This window comes from Chrysemys picta, chromosome 7 (assembly GCF_011386835.1).
Source record: "Chrysemys picta bellii isolate R12L10 chromosome 7, ASM1138683v2, whole genome shotgun sequence".
Lineage (NCBI taxonomy): Eukaryota > Metazoa > Chordata > Testudines > Emydidae > Chrysemys > Chrysemys picta.
In genome coordinates, this window is record NC_088797.1 from 29,605,796 (window position 1) to 29,627,063 (window position 21,268).

The following is a 21,268-nucleotide window of genomic DNA, read 5'->3' on the forward strand; positions in this document are numbered from 1 at the left end:
ACATTGGCCAGAAGCCCTTCAATAGGGGGAACTATCCCCTCCCAGGGTGGAGCGAGGGAGGGGGGCATATGCTTAGTAGGGGGCACGCTCCCTCCGCAGCCAGGACCAGAAGCTCAGCTCTGGGACAAGATAAAACTGAGTTGGGTGTCCATTCCTGCCCATTAGCTCCCCTTCCCATGCGATGGGGGGTGAATCCTGGCATCTGAGGCCCCTCACAGTGGGATCCCCCCACATGGCCCTGACTCTCCCCCCACCCCCAGGGCGAAGGAAAATCCCAGTAGGAACAAAGGAGCCATCAAATTTATTGGAACAAGGAAAATACAAAGATTCATTAAAACAAAGCCTGGGGCCGAAAGCCCCCGACAGTCCTTACACACACACACCCAGAAGCCTCTCTCCCCATAGGGCCACCATGCCCCCTGGGCGTACACCCCACAGAGGCAGAGTCCCCACCCGACCGCTCTGCCCCTGGAGACGGGTGCTGGCTCCCCCTGTCGAAGGGCTACGGTGCCCCTGCAGTCCCCAGCTGGGGCACTAGGCCCAGTGTGAAGCCTGGGGTCCCTGGCAGCAGGACAGATGAGATCCCCCTGCTCAGGAGAGGGGGCCAGGGCTGCAGTACAGCTGGGAGAGCGTCCTGCTCAGGGCAGGGCCCAGGTTCCTGGGGGAGGAAGCACAATGGGGAAGGGGGTGTTAGGGCCAGGGGAGGGGCACAGCAGGAGGCCCCAGCTTCTGACCATCAGCCACAAACTGAGGCACAGAGACCCCAGGAGTCCTGGCTCCCTGCCCACCTCTAGACCCCAGGGACTAAAATAGCCCCAAAGCCTGGAAATAATTCAAAAATCCTAAAGAAGCTTTTGAAGCCCGAGGGAGATTTTACAGATCCCTGGAGTGAATGAATCGGCTGGCCTGAGGGGCACCGGCAGAGCTGTGGTAAGGGGGAGCCCAGTACCAGGCTAGCAGGGGGGCGTGGGTCAGGCCTGAGGGGCCGCACGATGCTCACTCTCACCTCTGCAGTTTGCCACACTTGACGGTGCTCAGCAGCTTGTCCCGGCTCTCAGGGTCTGGGCAGGCGGAGTAGGCGGCCAGCAGGCTGATGGGGTGGAGACAGACAGTGAGTGGGGGCAGGGACTCAGGGGCTCCCAACCCCCAAGCTTTGTAGAGTAGAGGAAAGTGAGGCATGGAACAAGACAGGCATTCAGTCAATAGGAAAGGAACCCAGGAGTCCTGGCTCCCAGCCCTTCCACTGCTCTCCTACCAAACCCCACTCAGAGCTGGGGCCAGAACCCAGGCAGGTGGGGCCTGTACCTGGCCGGTGTGCTGTATCTCTCCAAAATGGCGGCTGCTTTCTCCCCACTCACTCCACTGATCTGCATGAGCTGCCGAGCGAACACCTCGCGCACAGTCTGGGCCTAGGGAGGCAGAGAGAAATGGGGGCCAGGGTCAGAGCCGGGGGAGCTGCCAAGGTGTACTCCAGTAATCCAGCCCTAGGGTAGAATCCTGGGAAGGGACAGAGCCATCCCAGCTCCTGGAGCCAGACAGTCCCCTGCCCCGGATCACAGCCAGTGTCCCATTCCCTGTCCCGGGGCTGGAAATAGGGTCATGGCCACTCTGCCCAGTCTCACCTTGTTCTTGACAGCTCCCTCATTGAACTCCTGGAAGGTCATTAGGGTGCAGGAGTCGCTGTTGGGCTGCAGGGGGCAGCGGCCCTGAGCCTCTTCTTTGGTGCAGCTCACCAGGGTCTTGTTCTGGGGAGAAAAAGGAAAGGGGCACCTCATAAATCCAACCAACATCCCTGCTGGCGCCCCTCAATCCTGACCCACAACCCCCTGCTAACCCAGCTCTGGGCTCCCGGCTCCCCAACCCCGAGCTCTGCCACCGCCCCTCAGTCCTGACCCACAGCCCCCTGCTAACCAAGCCCTGAGCTCCCTCTCCCTCCAGCTCTGCCAGCGCCCCTCATTCCCGACCCACAGCCCCCTGCTAACCCAGCTCTGGGCTCCCTCTCCCTCCAGCTCTGCCAGCGCCCCTCATTCCCGACCCAAAGCCCCCTGCTAACCCAGCTCTGGGCTCCCTCTCCCTCCAGCTCTGCCAGCGCCCCTCATTCCCGACCCACAGCCCCCTGCTAACCCAGCTCTGGGCTCCCTCTCCCTCCAGCTCTGCCAGCGCCCCTCATTCCCGACCCACAGCCCCTTGTTAACCCAGCTCTGGGCTCCCGGCTCCCCATCCCCCAGCTCTGCCACCGCCCCTAAGTCCCGACCCACAGCCCCTGCTAACCCAGCTCTGGGCTCCCCCTCCCTCCAGCTCCGCCGACGTCCCTCAATCCCAGCCCTGGGCTTAGCTCCCCCCCACAAGCTCTGCTGCCACCCCTCACTCCTGACCCACAGCCCCCTGCTCACCCCATACAGGCTGTTCAGATGACGTGTCATGATGGTCAGATACGCAGCCGATTCCCGCAGGTCACGGGTGCGTTTGACGAAGAAGCCATCCACTACCTGGGTGTGGGGGAAGAGAGCATTAGGGAGTGGGGGGCATGGAGAGCCTAGAGCGGGCCTGGGAGGGCGGGGGAGACAGGGCACCTGAGTTCACAGCCTCCTTGAGGTTCGGAAATTTTCTGGCCTTAAACCTGTGCCATTGGGAGGGGGAGCGGACACAGAAGGGCCCCTGCATCCAAGTGCTGGGTTGGGGAGTCCATAGCTGGATGCTGGTGGTTGCCTGATGCCAGGTGCTCTGTGGGAGGCTCAGGAGCTGTACTTGTATGTGGGGGGAGTGCCCTGCTGGGGGGCTGCTGTACCAGGGGGCTGGGCAGGGGTTCCCATACCTGAGTGCTGGTGGCTGCCTGCTGCAGGGTGCTCTCGGGCAGGCTCAGGTGCTGGGTCAATCCTGATTCCTCCAGCAGGTAGATGGGGTGGCACAGCCCACAGCGATGCAGACGGAACTGGGGGGTGGAGTGGGGGGTTAGCGTGGGAGGGAGGCCCACCCTGGTTCCCACCCCATGACTCCATCCAGACAGCCCCCAGATCCCCTCCTCGATCCCCCAGACACCCCACTCCCCCCGCACCTTCTGCTCATGGAAGCGCCCATCGATGATGCTCCCACACAGGTCAGCCATTCGCTTCCGCTCCACCACGTAGTCCAGGGCCAGCTCCCGTGCTGGGGGCAGGTGCAGCTGCCCTGAGGCAAGATGGGGCTTAGGAAGAGAACAGAACCCCCGCCCCCCCACCATCCATGCATGGCCAGAATGAGGCAATCTTGATGCCGTGAGGCTCAGCCCTGCCCGTGGCATAGTTCCCCCCCACACACACACACACTTGGAGTGGCAGCCAGGGACACCCCCCCCAGTACTCCTACCCTGGGGCCAGGGTGTATCTGCATGCACGGGGCTAGGGTAGTGCCCCACTGAGATGTGTGAGGCGGAGCCACCCTTCAGAGCCATGGGCTCAGGCAGCGCCAGTCACATTCGAGGAGCCCTCCCTCCCTCCCCGCTAGCCTGGGGGCTCCTACCTGGGCGGGGGTGGACCCTCTCACGGGCGACCCACACGAAGTCCCCCACATGCAGCTTGCGAATGTCGAAGGGCACGGCGTTCCGGCGCAGCTCGGCCAGCAGATCCTGCTTCCGGGCTGCTGGGCCACTGCGGGGAGAGATGGGGTGGGACTGGGGCCTGCTCAGGAGCCCTTGCGATGCCAGCCAACCCTCCAGGACACCCTGAGTGACCTCCCCACCTCAGCCCCCAGAGCCCAACCTGCCTGGGACCCCCCCACAATAAACCTCCCTGCTTGGGATGCCGCATAACCCTCTCCCCCAACCCCCCCGGCCAGAAGCTCAGGCCCCCCCAACGCACCCCATGGTCTCGATAAAATCCACACACAGGATGATGTCAAACTGGCCAGGTCTCAGCACAAATTCAGGGTCAGGGGGCCTCTGCCCTCCAGAGCCACCCGCTGCCGCCTCCTGGGGTCCCAGGGTGCCGTCGAGCCTGCAGCAAAGTGGGGCAGACAGCACAGTGAGAACACAGCCATGGAGAGGGGCCAGGAAAGGTGGGGAAGTCCTGACCCAGCCACCCCCCACCCCCACCCCGAGCACTGGACTTGGGAAAGCTGGGAGCTTCTGCCACAGCGGTCAGCAAAGAAAGGGTTAACACTGCCTTTGGCTGGGTCTAGAGACACCACAATGAATGTCCCCACTCTCCCCCCCCCCCCCCCGCAGTCCTGACTCCCACCACCCCTGCTCCAACGTGCTAGACCCCACTCCCCCGCAGTGCTGCAGAACTCAGGGGTCCCAGCTCCCAGCCCCGCCCCCCGGCTCTCACAGGCTGTCAGCAGCTGGCACTCACAACTGGGGCTCCGGGCGCAGTTTCTCCTCCCCAGCAGAATGCGTGGGCTCTGTGCCCTGGGGTGTCTTGGATTCTGGGGCTTGACCCTCTGAAATCAGGGCCTGCTCTGCAGCCACAAGCCTCTGGGCTAGCGCCAGCCCCTGCGGTGTCAGAGAGTACCTGCGGGGAGCAAAGGGCATCGGTACCCACTGAGTCCCCTCTGCTGTCCCTGCAGCCTGGCACCTCCCGAGTCTCCTGCCCCTCTCCCCTAGCAAACCTCCAGGCAACACAACATCCCCTACTGAGCCCCCCCACCCCACCTGCCCCGCCCCTATTGAGCATCTGTGAGGATCTGGGGAAGGTGTGGGTACAATCTAAGCACTCTGAGTGGGGGCAGGAACTGGCTGCCTGGCTCCTTACCACGTGGGACGCTCCCTTTGAGGTGCAGCCTTTCACCTGCACAATGCCCTGTTCGCCCCCACAGTGGGCGGAGAGTCCGAAGGCCGGGGGCAAAGGGGTAATACAGAGCGACGGTGACGAGAGGTGCTCGGCCACAGCAATCGACTCACCCTAGACAACAGACTGGCCCCCCCAGGAGAGCTGGGTAGCGGGGGGAGGAGGCCTGGGCAGCGAGGTCGAGGGGCTGGGCTCACCTGGTGTGGCTGAGAGGGAGTCACCTGTCAGAGGAGGCTGCACGGTTATAAAGGGGAGGAGCTGAGCTCTTGGGAGGTTTGGGCCATTTTCAGCAGCTCAAGCCAAGGGAGAAGCCTTGAGGCAGGGGCCCTGCCTAAGCCCAGCTGAGTGGAGGCCTCCCCAGGGAAGGGGAGCTAGCGGCAGGCGCTGCAGGCAGGAGGTCGGGTCTGCAGGATCTGAGCTCTCTGCTCTGTGTGATGAGGTACAAGAGCAGCAGGTGAGTCTTGGGGCGGGGTCCGGGTGAGAGATCTGCTTCACAGCTGCCACGGGGCTCCTGCGAGAGTTGAGCTGGACCCGAAAAGCTCACACCTCAAGACGGGGGCTGTCTGAATGATCAGCGCTGCACCCAGGATCTAGGCTCACAGGAGCTGTACCCTTAGTGTGACAAGGGATCAAAACAGGAGCAGGGCCTGGACTCAGGCTCTGGGAGGCTTAAACACCCAGGGACCCAGAGGCTGGATTCCCCTCCCTGCAGGCTGGTGGGCGGTGAGTGTGTGCCCAGTAACATGGACTAGGGGACCAGGTTATGGCACTCATCCCAGTGCAGAATAAGCTGCAAGCTTGGTGGGGAGGCTGTGATGTTCCAAGCAGGTATCCTCCAGCAGACTGGGGTGCACCAGCCTACCTGTCCACCAGATGGAGATGGGGGCCAACCCTCCCACTAGATGCTCTCCTTTCAGTCAAGGGGAAAATGCCCATGACCTGGAAAAGAAAATATCTGACATGCTGGCCCTGGGGGGATTCAGCTGCCCAACAGTGCCTGGGCCACAGCTGTGGTGCTAGCATCTAAGCAGCAGGGGGCGATGGTCTCTCTGTGGATTAGGGAAAGTGTCGTGCAATCACAGTGTCTGATGCTTAGCCCATGCCTTCAATGGAAGAGATTCTAGACAAGTGGGGATGCATGTTACCTCAGCAGCATGGAGCTCACCAAGGGCGACTGGCCTCAATGGGGCTCTAGGATTTCCTGGTTTTACCCTCTGGCCTAAAGGGGCACCTACCGCCTTTCAGCATCTGGTAGCTCAGTTACTGAAGGGAATGGAGGACTTGGCCTAGGCATATGTTGATGATATTTGTAGCCACATGTAGCCTAGGTTAGGGGGGTACCTGACCCCCTTAAAGTGTAGAGTGGGGATGGCTGAGGTGGCTTATCTGGACACAAGGTGGGGAGCAGCTGCAGAAGGCCAGACTCTGCAAAGGTGGAGGCTGTTAAGGATTGGCCTGCTCCCAAAAACCAAGAAACAGGCCTACTCCTTCACTGGGATGGCAGGGTATTACTGGAGATGTGTATCCCAATTAGCTCCCGAGCTGCTCCCAGCACTGAGCTGTATCGAAGGGCAAGCCAGCCAAAGCACTCTGGATGGCCCAGCGTCAAAGGGCGTTCTGGGCCCTGAAAGAAACTCCCCAGCCAGAACAAAGGAACAAGCTGTCAAGGGGCTGGTTTGAAGGTTGCTGCTGTGAACAGACAGGCTGCCCATAGAACAGAGTGAAGATGGAATGCAGAGAACCAGGGTGTGGCAAAGCCGCTGCTGCTACCAACATGGACTCTATCTAAGTGCGGCTTTCCCAGGCCAGCCTGAGGACCCCGTGACACTGGATCCCTGGTGACTAATCAATGCTCCTTCGGCCTAGCCGGGCTACCCGGCCTCACCGCAGATCCTGGCGTCGCTCTCTTGGAAGGAAAAGTTGCTGCAGGAGTTTTGATCTTTGCAGCAAGCCCAGCAGAGACCCACAGTAAGTCACTAAGGCTGCCCAGCAGCCCTTGGGGAAGGTGTGGGGCTGTGGGAGCTGGGGTTACTACCAGGAGACTGTGTAAAGGCCGGGGCATATTCACAATAACTCCCAACAGCATACTACTCCCTGCTGAGCCCTCCCATTCCTTGCAACATGACACCCGCTCCGAAGCCCAGCACCCCCTCATACCACGATGCCCCAGTGAGCCCTGAATCACATCCCCTGCAGCACAGCACCCCCTACCTGGCCGGGACATTGGTTTTCAGCACCAGCTCTTTGCGGATCAAGGTGCCCACTGATGCCCAAGCCGTGTACCTATTTCCAGGGTCACCCTGCAAGACACAGATACCCCATGTGACTCTGCTGGGTGGGACCTGCCTGAGCACCAGCAGAGCTTCGAGCAAGGGAGGAGGGCAAGGCTGGGGGAAGCAGAGGGGGTAGGGAAACTTGACGGGGGGGGGGGGGCGAGGTGATGGGCTCAGATCCCTGCGTCAGTAGTGATGGCTCCTTAAGCCATCTCCAGAACCCATCAACTCCAGAACCTCATGATGAGTGTTTGATGGTGCCCGGACTGAAGGGGGCTGGCAGGCCAGGGGATTCTCCGAGACAGCTCTCACTCACCAGGGTGAAGGATTTGTCACACAGCGGCTGAGCCGCCCGCTGCAGCTCAGACTTCGTCAGGAACCCCCGGCTGTGTGGGCTCTGTAAGGGGGAGCAGGAGGAGTCAGCACTGGGGACAGAACATAGGAGGCCAGGCTCCAAACACCACTTGCAGAGCAAAGAATAGAATCCAGGAGTCCTGGCTCCCAGCCAACTGTTCTAACCATTAGACACCACTCCCCTCCCAGAGCTGGGCATGGAACCCAGGATTCCAGGCTTACCGTGCTGTCCTTATAGAGGGCTAGCAGCACAGCGTAGCCCCCGGAGCGTGAGGCTGGGATGTACCCCCGGGGGGGGACGGGGCTTCCTCTGGAAAGAGAAGTGACAATCAGCGGATTCCCCCAGCTCTGATCCCCTCGCTGCCTCTGACGTTCCCCCCAAGTCCCAACCTGTCCCTGCAACCCAGTGTCTTTCACATAAACCCACTCCACCCCAGAGGGGCAATGAGGCACAGAGAGGCAAAGGGACTTACCTAGCGTGTTAGAGAGTCAGAGATAGAACCCAGGAGTCCTGACTCCACAAACCCCCTTCTCTAACCACTAGACCCCATTCTCTTCCCAGAGCCAGGGAATAGAACCCAGGAGTCCTGGCTTCCAGCCCTTCTGCCAGAGGCCGTGCTCTCACCGTGGGGCGAGGCTCCAGATCCCCAAGTAAGGTCTGTGAGGCAGAGGGGTTGTTGGGGGAGCGGTGCTCTGTGCTGGGGGGATCACTTTCCTGTCCCCCCATGGAGGGGCTGGCCCCTCCCTTGGCTTCAAGGGGGGCATCTGCACCTAGGATTCAAATAGAAATAAGATAGGAGCTCCCCCACCAGCCAGTTCCCCTGCACAATCTCCAATCCAGGCCCAGGGCCCCCTAGAGAGGACAGGCCCTGTCTCCCATTCCCTGCCTCCCTCAGCCAGCCTGACCCTCCAACTGGGACAGGGCCTGGGGGTACGGGGGGCTCCATACTGGGAGCAGCCTCTCACTTGCTAGACTCAAGGAGGGGCCTGATGGGAGGGAGGGGGAGACAATACCCTCCCACGCCCTAGGAGAGACCCTACTACAATAACAAAGCACTGCCATTTGATTTTAAATCTACCATAGTTGCTAAGGATCCCTAAACATAGTAGACCCAACTACTCAGAAGGCCTGTGCACCCCAGTGCACTTATGCCCTTGTGTGGCTGCCAACCCCGCCACTTAGCCTCCTTCAGCCTTCTCCTCACACCATGCCATCCTGGGGGACCCCTTCAGTCCTGACACCCCATCCCTGGTGCTCTCCACCTACCCTGCTCAGCACGGTGCCTCTCCAGCCGCTCGTCCAGCCTGTGGCAGATCCAGTCCCCAAAATGCTGCAGAATCGCGGCCTCACGCCCGCTGCGCAGAGGCAGCGGGTACCTCCGAAGGGACCGTAGGGCCTGAGAGGGAGGAAACACTGACACGGGGAGCCTCCAGCCAACCCCACCCCCTCCCAATGTGGTCCTAGCTACAGGAACCAGGACTCTGGGGCTCTATCAAAGCTCTAGCAGGGGAGTGGGGTGTAGTGGGTTAGATCAGGGGGCTGGGAACCAGGACTCCTGGGTTCTAGTCCCAGCTCGGGAGGGGAGCGCAGTGTAGTGGTCAGAGCAGGGAGGCTGGGAACCAGGACTCCTGGGTTCTAGTCCCAGCTCGGGAGCGGAGAGCAGTGTAGTGGTCAGAGCAGGGAGGCTGGGAACCAGGACTCCTGGGTTCTAGTGCCAGCTCGGGAGGGGAGCGCAGTGTAGTGGTCAGAGCAGGGGGCTGGGAACCAGGACTCCTGGGATCTTGGCGGGCGAGCTCACCCTCTGATACACGAACTGGGTCTTCTTGCCCTTCTCAGCGGCCTCATCCCTCCACTCTGTCAGCCACTGCACGAAGAGGGGATTAGGGCAGGCGGGCACCGGCTTCTTCCGCCCCAGCCGCCGGGGGGCCGCCATCTCCGCAGGTGCCACCTGCTGCAGCCGGGGCAGGCGCAGCGCCCCTGGGGCCAGACAGAGGAGACAATGGGACACGGGGCCTTTCCCCTCTAGGGGCGCTGGCTCCGATCCAGCCCCAGAGTGGGGATGCGGGGGCTGACCGGGGGTGTCTCTTCTGCTGTCCCCGGCTGGGGACACGGGGGGGTCCTGGCTCTGCCCCCTCCCCCCCGATCAGAGTCGCTCTTTAGCGGGAGGGGCCAGCCCCCCCCCAAAGGAGATGGGAGGGGTCCCCCTGGGTTCCCGCTAACCCTACAGCTGCACCATGGGGGAGACCCCCACTCTCTGCCCCGCGGGGGGGGGCACCGCGACCCCTGCGCCGGAAGCGGTTCCACCCTTTTCCCGCCGGGCCCCAGCTTCAATTGCACCGCCCCTGGCTGCGGGGACGCCAGGGCTAGAGTGTCCCTGCGGGAGCTCCAGCCCCATCTGGCGGCTAGAGAAAGACGAAAACTCAGCGATACCCAAGGTCTGCGGGTGCCTCTCGGAACAGAAAGAGACCGGGGGTGGGGGGCACTGGCAGAGCTGGGGGGAGCCCAGGGCTGGGGTAGCAGAAGGCTGTGGGTTGGGGGGCACTGGCAGAGCTGGGGTGGGGTGGGGGGAGCCCAGGGCTGGGGTAGCAGAAGGCTGTGGGTTGGGGGGCACGGGCAGAGCTGGGGTGGGGTGGGGGGAGCCCAGAGCTGGGGTAGCAGAAGGCTGTGGGTTGGGGGTGAGGGGCACTGGCAGAGCTGGGGGGAGCCCAGGGCTGGGGTAGCAGAAGGCTGTGGGTTGGGGGTGAGGGGCACTGGCAGAGCTGGGGTGAGGTGAGGTGGGGTGGGGGGAGCCCAGGGCTGGGGTAGCAGAAGGCTGTGGGTTGGGGGTGAGGGGCACTGGCAGAGCTGGGGTGGGGTGGGGGGAGCCCAGAGCTGGGGTAGCAGAAGGCTGTGGGTTGGGGGGCACGGGCAGAGGTGGGGTGGGGGGAGCCCAGAGCTGGGGTAGCAGAAGGCTGTGGGTTGGGGGTGAGGGGCACTGGCAGAGCTGGGGTGGGGTGGGGGGAGCCCAGAGCTGGGGTAGCAGAAGGCTGTGGGTTGGGGGTGAGGGGCACTGGCAGAGCTGGGGTGAGGTGAGGTGGGGTGGGGGGAGCCCAGAGCTGGGGTAGCAGAAGGCTGTGGGTTGGGGGTGAGGGGCACTGGCAGAGCTGGGGTGGGGTGGGGGGAGCCCAGAGCTGGGGTAGCAGAAGGCTGTGGGTTGGGGACGAGGGGCACTGGCAGAGCTGGGGGGAGCCCAGGGCTGGGGTAGCAGGAAGCTGTGGGTTGGGGGAGAGGGGCACTGGCAGAGCTGAGGAGGCAACTCCCCATGCCCACAGAGACCCCTCTAGCTGCCTCGCTCCTTCTATCGCTTCCCCCTCCCCGGCAGTGCAGTGGGGCTCCCCTGATCTCGGCCACCAAGCAGTGGGGTCAGGAAGCACTAGGGGGCAGGTGCCTTGCTCAACCCCCATCCCACCTGGCCAGGCTACAGGGCCAGTGGCTCTCAACCTTTCCAGACTACTGTAACCCTTTCAGGAGTCGGATTTGTCTTGCATAACCCCAAATTTCACGTCACTTAACAACTACTTGCTTACAAAATCATACATAAAAATAGAAAAGTGTCACAGCACATTATTACTGACATATTACTTACTTTCTCCTTTTTACTATTATAAAAAAATATATAAAATAATTATAAAAAAATCAAATGGAATATAAATATTGTACTTTCATTTTGCTTCTCGGTTCTCTATGAGCTGAGGGGTGAAAACATTATATAGAGAGCAATATATACAGGTCATTGTATGAAATTTTAGTTTGTTCTGACTTTGCTAGTGCTTTTTCTGTAGCCTGTTGTAAAAGTAGGCAAATATCTAGATGAGCTGATGTAGCCCCTGGAAGATCACTGAGATCCACTGCTATAGGGCTTTTAGCCTGGCTGGGGAGGGGGTAAGGGATAGGGGAAGAGGCAGCATGTGTGTGAGAAGAGGAATGTACACATTGATGAGCAGGTTCATACATATTCATGAAGTTGACCCAGATGGGGCTTTCAAGGTAGGGTGACCATATTTCCCAAAGGGAAAATGGGACACAGTGCAGGGCCTGGCCCGAGTGCCCCCCCCTCCCCCGACGGGGCTGGCCTGAGCTGCTCACCCAAGCCCTGCCTCCCCCTTCCCGTGCACAGCCGGCGCTCGGGTCACCTGAGCCCTGCCTGCCCCCTGCACGTTTATCCACACCAAACCACACCCCACCTTTTTGACAAAAGTGGGCATTTGTCGTTTGCTCTTGCCAACTGATGAAGTCAAAAAAGTCGGGATGGCCAGGACAGGGCTTAAAAGAGGGACTGTCCTGGCCAAAACGGGACATATGGTCACCCTACTTCAAGGGGTCATGCTGAGAAAGAAGGGGAACCAACCTGCCCCCACCATGGGATCCACTGACCTTTCTTCAGATCATCCTTCCTCACCAGCTCTCCCCAACCCAGATGACTCCCTCCAACACACACACATACAGGTGGTTTCTCAATTTGATCTATGAGGGGGATAATCTAGGAGCATTTGGTTAATCCCTTGGGATAGATATTCTTTTGCCTGGAGACAGTTCTGCCCCGCAGACAGCCCTTACGCAGCTCTGAGACTCGGGTGTCTCTGGGGTGGGGCATAGGGACTGTTTATACAGGGATCCCTCCCTTGGTTCTGAGTCAGTTTCCTGTGGGGTGGTGTGCAGGGGCTGTTAATACAGGGTTCGCTGGTGTGGTGGGCTCAACATTGGTTTTGGGGAAGAGCACTCCCTGCTGAGTCTTGCAGGATGCCCGGAACAGCAGCATAGAGAGGTTTGGCACTGCCTGTTAACTCTGGAGCATAATGGTGACCACTTATATGTGACATGTAAATTGTGCTTGGGTTTTGGCCCAAAGGATGGGAGCAGCAGTAGGATTGTCCCTAAGATGTATAACCAGGGTTGCTTGTAGGGTTGGATGAACAGGGTGGTCACCTAACTTCCAGGGGGTACTGTGCCACTCAGCCTTTTTCCCCCCCTTTCCTGCAGCCACTACCTCAGGGCAGTGCAGTTGAGGGGGTACCCACAATGTTTGCAACACTGCCAGGCAAAATGCCTAGGATTGCTCCTGGGTACAGCCCAGCCAAACTATCCCTTTGGCAGTATTGCCAACCCCAAGTGTTCAAAAGTCATGAGATTGGCTTTAAAATCATGAGGTTATGTAAACATAATTGATTTGGTGTTTTTTAGTTGTCTTCTGCTTTTTGAGCCTTTAGGGTGCATTGTGGTCTCATTTTGAAGCTTTCTCCACAGCCACAAGGGCTAGAAACTTATTGTTCTTTAAGAATGAAGGCTGAAGTCCTCACATCTCCACTTGACTCCAGGAGTTGAGGCTTTAAGGAAAACTATAATTACCATGACAAAATCATGAGAGTTGGCAACACTGCTGTGGGCAAGGCTGGGTCTGGGCAGGGGCCAGAGTAATCAGCCAGGGAATGGGAAGGGAGTGGGGAGCAAGGACTCCAGAGCAGCTCTGGTCCCTCCCCCAACACCTAAGGCCTAGGACCAGTGGGGGTGGCCTCCCGGCTGCCCTAGATGTCCTTATAAGGAGTGGATGCTGCAGGAGGCGGGGCCTATTTTTGTGCTGCTGTTCACGCCCTTATTTGGAAGCGACGCAATGATGGGGGGAGGGAACAGAGCCAGGAAGGGGAAGGGGGCGGGCTTAGGGAGAGGCTCAGCCAACCAATCCGGTCTTCGGATTGGGCTGCCCTAGAGCCTGTCACTCTATATACATACCCCACCTCCCCTTGCACCGGTTCCCCCCACCCAACCCCCCCAGCCCCGGGACCAGCAGCGCCTGAACAACATGATTTATTATCGCAACTGTTGTTTTATTTCTAGGCGGGGTCCCACGTGGGAGGTTGGACCTCAGCCCCTGGGGAGGATCCCGCTACCAAGCCCCTTGGTCACTATCCTGGGGTCCCGGCTCCCACCCACCCTGCTGTAACCCTCTAGAGCGCCACCCAGAGCCGGGGCAAGCACCCAGGAGTCCAGGCTGCACCACCTGCTGCCCCCAGCACGGCAGCGGGTCTAAGTCTGGGCCCCAGCCCCAGGGCCCTGCAGGAGGCGTGGAGATGATTAAAGATCATCATCCCATTATTCAATGGGGTCTACGTTACCCATGATGCACTGCAACTGCAGGACACCCCGCTGTGCTTTCTCTCAGACTAGGCGCGCCGGCGCCTCCCTGCCCCCGGGACTACATCTCCCATGATCCCCCGGAATGCAGCTCTCATCCTTCCCTCGCGCTCCCCCCGCCATTTCCCTGCGCTTTGCGGCTCCTGCCCAGCGGCACGGACTCCATTTCCCTGCGTGCCCCACGGCCCGCGCCGCCCGGAAGTACCCCTCCCCCATAAAGCGGAAGCGGGCGGCCGGTTGGTTTGGGGCGGGGCAGTACTTGGTCTCGACACCGACCGACCGAGAAGCTGCTGCAGAGCGAACCCCGCGCAGCCCGGATCGTGATCCCCCTGCCCGCAGCACCATGGTGAGACCCCGGCCCGCCGCCGCCATCTTGTGCCCCGCGGCCGCCATCTTGCCTTTGGGGCGCCTATGGGATCCATAGGGGAAGGGGAGCGTGGCGTACCCGCCATCTCTGTAGGGGGCGCCTGTAAGAGCTATCGGGGATCCCGCTGTCTCGCTGTAGGATCCGATCTCGCTCTCCACACCACCTGTGGGGGAGGTGGGGCGCTGCTCTGTACTGGATTTCTATGAATGGGAGCTCCAAGGGGAGCCTCGTTTCCCCTATGGGATCTATAGGTGGCTGTTTGTCTGCTCCTTTCTGTGTCGGGAGGCCCGTGTAGGGTCCATGGGGACTCTTGCCCTTTCCGAGGGGTTCCCTCCTACCTCCATAGGATCCATCTGGAGGTGCCTTTGGAATTCATAGCGGGTGTCTGCTTCCTTTTCCCGTGTGGGATTGGGATCCCTATGAGGGGCTCTTATAGGCTTTCTATAGGGCCTGTTCTGGCCACTTCTCTTATAGGTGCAGGTGTGTAGCAGGATGCAGATGGTGCACCCACGTGGGGCTGGCCCCTTCTCCCAGCCTCTGATGGGGTGGGGGCTAGTTCTCTCTTAGGGGGCAGATTGTTCCAGGGGCTGCTATTGAATCAAAGCATGGGGGTTGGCAAAGGGAGATTCCCCCGCCCCCCAAAGCATGGGGTTTGAGGCTTGCCAGCCACCCCTAGTCCCATTTTTTCTTCCTGATGTCCTAGCTCCACTGTGGTCTGTGGGATCCTGTGACCTCAGGACTCCCCTTGTCTGCAGTAGTTATTTTTCCACTGCTACCCTTGGGGTGGTGGGGTGCAGGTGGTGATTGATGTGTCGAATGGGGCCAAATCACTAATGGGTGGGGCCCCTGGCGGGGGGCTGCCACTGAGATGTGGGGTGGATACTGGAATGGGTGGGGAGATTCTCTCGCCTGTGAGGTCTGAAAGGGGGGCATAATGGGCCCTTCTGACATTAAAATCTGAGTTTAAGCTGAACCCATCTTTGTGCCCACGTTGTCCTAGCTCTCCCCGATCAGTCAATCCACTGTGCTGCTCTCAGCTCCCCATCCAAGTCTTAGCACCCCACTGCTCCCCTCTGATGTGCTATGATAGTGGGTGAGCGTGTTGCTCTGCAAAATGTCTGACTCCGTCTCTGCCTCGTGCTCCCAGCCCAGATGTCCCAGCTTGCCCTGGCCAAACCTGCTTCAGTCAGGGCCACCAGGGTGCCCTCATGGCCCTTGACAGCTCTGGACTGTCTTGAGGGGTGGGGGTGCTCCCATGCAGCCTATAGTGCCCTCCCAGTGCTCGTGTGCCTGAGGACAAAGATGCTGGTGGGAGGGGGATGGGAAGAGGTGCTTGGTTTGCCTGGTGCCTGGGCTCCTAGAATTGCCTGACTGGGGGATAAGGGGTGATAACTGCTTGGAGGGAAGGTGGGGAGACTTGGGGGTGGAGGGTACAGGGAAATCTGAGGGTGATTGGCAAAGGGTGCTGGCAGTGACCCGTGAACAGTCTAATTTCTTTGGCAGAATCAGTAGCATTGATTAGTATTTACAGGGTTAAGGTTTTTGCCATGGGTTCAGACAGGGCCGCTGGGCCTGGGAACAAAAGCCCTTTAGCCTCCTATGGGCCCACTCAATTAGGAGGCTGGGGAGCCGCTCCTGGCTGCAAGGGCCTCGCTGCAGGGGTGGATTTATTGGCTGAAGTATCTGGGCCCAGGCCTGGGGTTCTGCTGACTCTCTCCGGTGCTGGTCCCTGACAGGCCCTGTTCTGAGCCCTGCATTGCCCCCATGTCCCTTTCATTTTCCCCCTCCCCCCAGCAGCCGCCGCTGGAGCAAAGCGGCTGGTGCTTCCCCTAAAACAGCCTTCCTTTGCCATATAAGAGCATATCGCTGTGCTGCTTTGCCGGCCAGCTGCTGAAGCCAGACTCTGCTGAAGGGCCACCTCGGATCTTGGCTGGACCCTTGGGATCCAGTGGGGGGCCTGGGCTGGGTGGTTAGAATTTGGGGTGCTCACAGCTACTCAGATTGGCCCCCCTGCTGCCAGGCAGTGGCGTGTGAAGTGCTATGGCACGGCCCCAAATAATGAGGCGCTCGGTCTGAAGGTGTCTAGTGGGGGTGGGGAGAAGGGTGGGCTCAGTAGCGTGGGGGATGCTGTGCTCTGAACCCCGGGCCAGGAAGGAGGCTGTCGTGGAGGCTCAACAATCTGTCTCTTGGTGCAGTAAAGCAGTTGCCTTGGGGGAGGGGGAGAATGGGGGATGGAGGTAGGCATGGTTAGGGGGGTGGGGTTGGTTTCCTGGGGTGAGTGGGGAGTGGGAGGTAGGGTAGGCACAGGTTGAGCAGGGGAAATAAGGGATGGGAGGTGTGGGGGGGGGGGCTGGCAGGCACCGGGGGTAGTGGTCTCCTGGGGTGAATGGGGGGGGCTGGCAGGGCTCTGGGGGAGCAGGGGATGGGGGAAGGGTTGTCGCCCCATCCCTGCAGATGGTTGTTTGCAGCAGGTCCCTTGCCCCTGGGACTGTACCATGGGGGAAGGGCCCAGGCTGCTGGGTGGCGATGGGGAAGCAGTGGGCACAACCTCTTTCTGCACAGGTCACGTGCAGCGCCGTTTCCTGCGTGGGGTTTCAGGTTCCCGCCGGGGGTGCTTGCGTAAGGCACTGACACAGCGCTTCCCATTGTGCATGCCTCTGGCTAGGGCACCAGCAGCCCCACTTGGTTTGCTGCTGGCCCTTGCTGGAGTGTGTCTGCCCGTGTAACCAGCAACCTTGTCCACTGCTTGCCCGATCCATCCCCCCCACAACTCCAAAGCTGCAAAGCCTATGGCAGCTGCTGGGTTAAATCCTCTGGGCCCATTGGCTTGGGGCCTGGTAGAGTATGTGGCCCCCAGCACTGACGTTACCTGGCCCCCAAGGCCTCTTGGTGGGGGCAATGAGTGGATCCCCCAACAGTCCCCCTCTGCTTGGCTTCTGTTGTGAAGATCTGCCCCTCAGGGCTAGGAAATTCCAGTGTCTATTGCTCATGGCCCTTGGGAGTTGATGTGCTGGGGCTGATACCCCAGCAATGGACACCTCATTACCCAGTCTTTGAGGGCTGGGGGAGCCCCTAATGCCTCCTCCTCCTCTCTTTCTCTCCCCCCCCCCCCCCCAGGCATCTGGCGTAGCAGTCTCTGATGGAGTGATCAAGGTCTTCAATGACATGAAGGTGCGGAAGGCCTCCACCCCTGAGGAGGTGAAGAAGCGCAAGAAGGCGGTGCTCTTCTGCCTGAGTGAGGACAAGAGGAACATCATCCTGGAGGAGGGCAAGGAGATCCTGGTGGGGGACGTGGGTGAGACAGTCGATGACCCCTATCTGCACTTTGTCAAGATGCTCCCGGAGTCGGACTGCCGCTACGCCCTCTATGACGCCACTTATGAGACCAAGGAGAGCAAGAAGGAGGATCTGGTCTTTGTCTTCTGGTAGGGCCGTGCCCCAGCCCCGTTTCCTCCAGGGTGGTACAGCCCTTTTGCCCCTGCTGGCTATGCCCACCCTCTCCACCGGCTTTGGACCCCTGCTTCTAACTACTGGGGGAGCCACACCCCTTGTCTTGGTCACTCCCTAGTCCAAACCTGGGGTGCCCCATTATCTCTGCTGGCTGGGTCCATCCTTTGAGCACACCCCTGTTCTGGCCACGCCCCTCTCCAGTATTGTGCCCTTCCCATCCTCCAGTGCCATTCTCCCTGCTGCATCTTCTGGTAGAGCCAAGCCTCTCAGCCTGGGGTGGTGGCCCCCTGGCCCCTCCCCTTTCTGGCCCCGCCCCTCCATCCTCAAATTCCTTCTTATGGTCCTGCTTCCTGGCTCTAGCCAGGCCTCCGCCACCAGGCCTGAGAAACCCCCTGGTTCCCCCTCCCTGCCACCCCTTCCCTCTGCAGAGCTGCAGTGAAAGCTGCCTTTGTTCACCCAGTGCCAGCACCCGGCCCCTCTGCTGGGTGGAGCAAGCCCAGCAGGGAGTGCCAGCTGCTTGTTTAAAGGGCTGCTGGCTGACCAGCTGGCAGTGGGGCCCACAAGACTAGGGCAGATGGGAGGGATTGGGGATCTGGGAGTGACCCAGTCAGTGCATCCTGTGCTGACTCTGCCAGCCCCTTAGCCCAGCTGGGGCACCCCCTCCAGGGTGTACACCGTACTCAGGGGGTTCTGAACACATTAGCTCCTTCCAGCTCTGGGGCCAGCTGAAGGCATGGAGAGGCTGCAGGGGTGGGAGTTGTGGGAGGCATGAGTGGGTGCAGACGAGAGGGGTGTTAATAGGGGGAATCTGAGTAGGTGCCGTGGGCAGGAGAGTTAAGACAGGCCTGGATTTGAAAAACTCTGGCAGTGGGGCAGGGGAGACCGTCAGCACTATCTCTAGGGGCTGCTGTGCTGGCTGAAACCTATTTGGGGTGGTATTTAAAGGCCCTTATGGTGCTGGGCACAGAGTTACCCTGCCCCCTCTGCAAGGCATGGCACTGAGAGACCCAGAGCTCCCCCTCTGCCTTGCTGACCTGCCACAATTTCTCTCCTGGGCCTCCCCCGCCCCAGCTATTCTCCTCCTTGTGCCTCCTGCTGGGAATCTGCCCCTCGGACACTGTACCTAGTGTATGGCCTGGTGGGGAGGGCTCCTCCCCCTGCTCCTTTCAGCCCCTGTGCTGCTGCTCTGTTCTCTGTTCTCTTACACCAGTCTGTGCCCAGGTGGGCACTATGCCTGCGGACTCAGGCGCTGGGCTGTGCCTTGCGGGAGCTTCCAGTCCCTGGTGTTGGTTTGAGTCCCTCCCCTCTCCCCACAGGGCCCCAGATTGTGCCCCCCTCAAGAGCAAGATGATCTACGCCAGCTCCAAGGATGCCATCAAGAAGAAACTCACAGGTGAGTCGAGTCCTGCACCCCTAGCAGGCCATGTCCTGCCACCTGTGGGGCCCCGGCCCATGGCGGGTGAATGAGCTGGCAGCTCTGCGGCGAGACCCTGGGCCCAGCCCCATGGTTGTGCTGCTAGCCCCTCTGAGTGAGCTGCTGTGTGACTTGAACCTCATGGTCTGCCTGTGCCTGCCAAGGCCAGGTGGAACTGCACTCTGGGGGTGGCCCGGCGATGCCGGGACTCCTGGGTTCTATCCTAGCTCTGGGAGGAAGCGGACGCTAGTGGGTTACAGCCATTCAGGGGCGGTCCAGGGGTCTGGATCTGATTCCTTGCTGTGCTCTGAGGCTACCCCCCACTCTTGGATGGGGGTGTCAATTCCCTGGTGCATGTGACCCATTGGGAGATGTTAAATAAACACAGTCTCTGATGGGCCAGTGTGGTGGGGGAGGGGCCCCACCTGGGATGGGGCGGAGTTGGGAGTTCTCAGGCCCCCAGTCAGATGGTGCCTTTGCTAAGGCTACAGCAGGGCTTCTTGGCCTGGGGATCACAATCTCACTACCCTTCCCATAGGGAGTGATTGGGGTGGGGGTGGGGGTTGGATCTGGGAGGGAGGGGAGATTCTGGCTGGATCTCAGCTAGATAGGTGTTGATCTCCAACCCAAGGCTTGCCCTAAGCTTCCCCATTTCTTTCTTCCCCCACCCCCAAGGTATCAAGCATGAGTTGCAAGCAACCTGTTACGAGGAGGTGAAGGACCGCTGCACCTTGGCCCAGAAGCTGGGCGGCAACGCTGTCGTCAGCTTGGAAGGGAAGCCCTTGTGAGCCGCTCCCAGTGCCAGTTTATACCGGAGCTTCCATGTTAATCAGTCCTGTGCTACCTTTTTTGGGGGGGGTGGGGGTGGGAGAGCCGTTGGGGTGGGGTGGGGTGGGATAATTCCTTAGATAATGTTTCGATTCTTTCCCTCCTAAGTCTCCTTCTCCGGTTTGCACGATCAGAGTCCCCAAGACACTCCACAGCCCGGCCACAACTGCTGTGCAGGGCACCTGCCAAACCCACTGCCTCCTCGGTTACCTGGAACTTCCGCCTTGGAGACCAAGGGGACCATTCCCTGGGCACTGTAGCTTCTCAAGGTCCGGGGCTATTCCACCATCAGAAGGGACCATGCATTGAGCTCTCTCGCTTGATGTCTATAGACACCAAGAAGGGCCCATTCTTGGAGTGCTGGAGTTCAGTCTTGGGATTGTTCCACCATTCATGGGGATCATCCCCTGAGCTCTGTCTAGTTCTGGGACCATTCCCCGTTTCCATTCCAGTAATGTCTCCTTCAAAGGTTGATCAGGGACCAACTGGCTTCATCGTTACGTTGCCCTCTCCTGACAGCCCATCTCAAATCCTCCATAGGACTGAGGTCTTGATGGCCAGTCCACTGCTGGCCAGGGTGTTCCCAAAAGGGGCTAGTGAGTGAGGGACCCTCCAACAGCCAACCCCAGGTCTTGAGCCACTAGCAGTTTCTGGTGGAAGGTGACATCCTAGTAGCTCCTCTTAACTGCATCCCTGTAGCCTCCTCCTGACTGGAATTAGAAATTTCTGGTGTGTGTAAATTTTTTTTTTTTTTAAGGGTTTTGTGTTTTGAAACAGTGAAAGATGCTGATTCTCTCTGGCCCCACCGGGAGAGCTGGGGGTGTCCCCGGAAAGCAACCCCCTGCTGCCAATGCGTCCATGACTTAGTGGCTTTGTGCTTGTCTGTAGTACTGTGTATAAATGGAATATTGTGGAGAAACTTGCAAAATTTAAGTAACTGGAGGCTGGGACACACCCTTCCAGTGGAACTTACTAATATGGAAGCAGCACCTGTAATGACCTTCAATTAAAAAATGAATGCTAACAAGCTACTGCCCTGCCTGGTTTTATTTGGCAGGTTTGAGGCCACCAGAGAAACTGAGACAGAGGGACATTAGGGCTGGAACTAGTACCCAGGAGTCCTGGCTCCTGGGAGCCTGCAATCAGTGCTGAGCCTTGGGTGTGGGTGGCCATGGGAGCTGGGTGTAGCTGCTGCTTATGAGTAACAGCACCTGCCTTTTCTTGTAAAACACACAGGAGTGCAGGGGGACCTGGGCAGGTCCTGCCCTAGGCAGCTAGACTGCTCCCCACCCCCTTCCTGAGGCCAGCTCCACCTGTCTCCAGTCAGTCAGGCCTGGCGTGGTGCCCTAGCCCTCTTGCAGCTGTTCAAAGTCCCATGCTGGGTGTGAAGGAGCAGCGGTGCTGAGACCTGCAAGCATCTCCCTCCATGTAGTGTCTCCTATGGAAGCCCTGCATTAGCCTGGCCTGGGGGTGGATAAGGGCGGGGGGGCATAAATCATAGCTGGGATCAGCCCTTTGCTCCTTGGACCTGCCAGCAGAGCTGTTCAGGGGGTTGGGACTATGAGGGGGGACAATGGTGCTGCCCCCTCCCTGCTCTCACCATCTCTTGCTGCCCCCAGAAGCCACCCACAGCTTCATCCTGTGTGGAGG

The 21,268-nt window shown here is 59.9% G+C and overlaps 2 protein-coding genes across 3 annotated transcripts; one reads left to right on the top strand and one right to left on the bottom strand.

The window, feature by feature from the left end:
• Window positions 1-282: 282 nt before the first annotated feature.
• MUS81 (MUS81 structure-specific endonuclease subunit) lies at window positions 283-9,477 on the bottom strand. The gene is given in 17 exon segments (XM_005305474.5): window positions 283-658; window positions 1,007-1,090; window positions 1,306-1,409; window positions 1,623-1,745; window positions 2,394-2,489; window positions 2,816-2,932; window positions 3,056-3,168; window positions 3,499-3,626; window positions 3,837-3,971; window positions 4,329-4,487; window positions 6,975-7,063; window positions 7,353-7,433; window positions 7,613-7,687; window positions 7,689-7,700; window positions 8,016-8,161; window positions 8,658-8,787; window positions 9,190-9,477. Coding segments are annotated over 17 exon segments (1,794 nt in total). The 5' UTR covers window positions 9,325-9,477; the 3' UTR covers window positions 283-591.
• A 133-nt stretch (window positions 9,478-9,610) lies between these two features.
• On the top strand, window positions 9,611-20,645 carry CFL1 (cofilin 1). Of its 2 annotated transcripts, none has more exons than XM_042849760.2 (4): window positions 9,611-9,826; window positions 17,044-17,351; window positions 18,693-18,769; window positions 19,466-20,645. In XM_042849760.2, exons 1-4 carry the CDS (start codon window positions 9,626-9,628, stop codon window positions 19,576-19,578), a joined length of 699 nt encoding a protein of 232 aa, XP_042705694.2. In that variant the 5' UTR covers window positions 9,611-9,625; the 3' UTR covers window positions 19,579-20,645. The 2 variants fall into 2 exon arrangements, with proteins under 2 accessions (XP_042705694.2, XP_005305532.2); XM_005305475.5 differs by lacking the exon at window positions 9,611-9,826 and adding an exon at window positions 13,255-13,905.
• The last annotated feature ends 623 nt before the right edge of the window (window positions 20,646-21,268 follow it).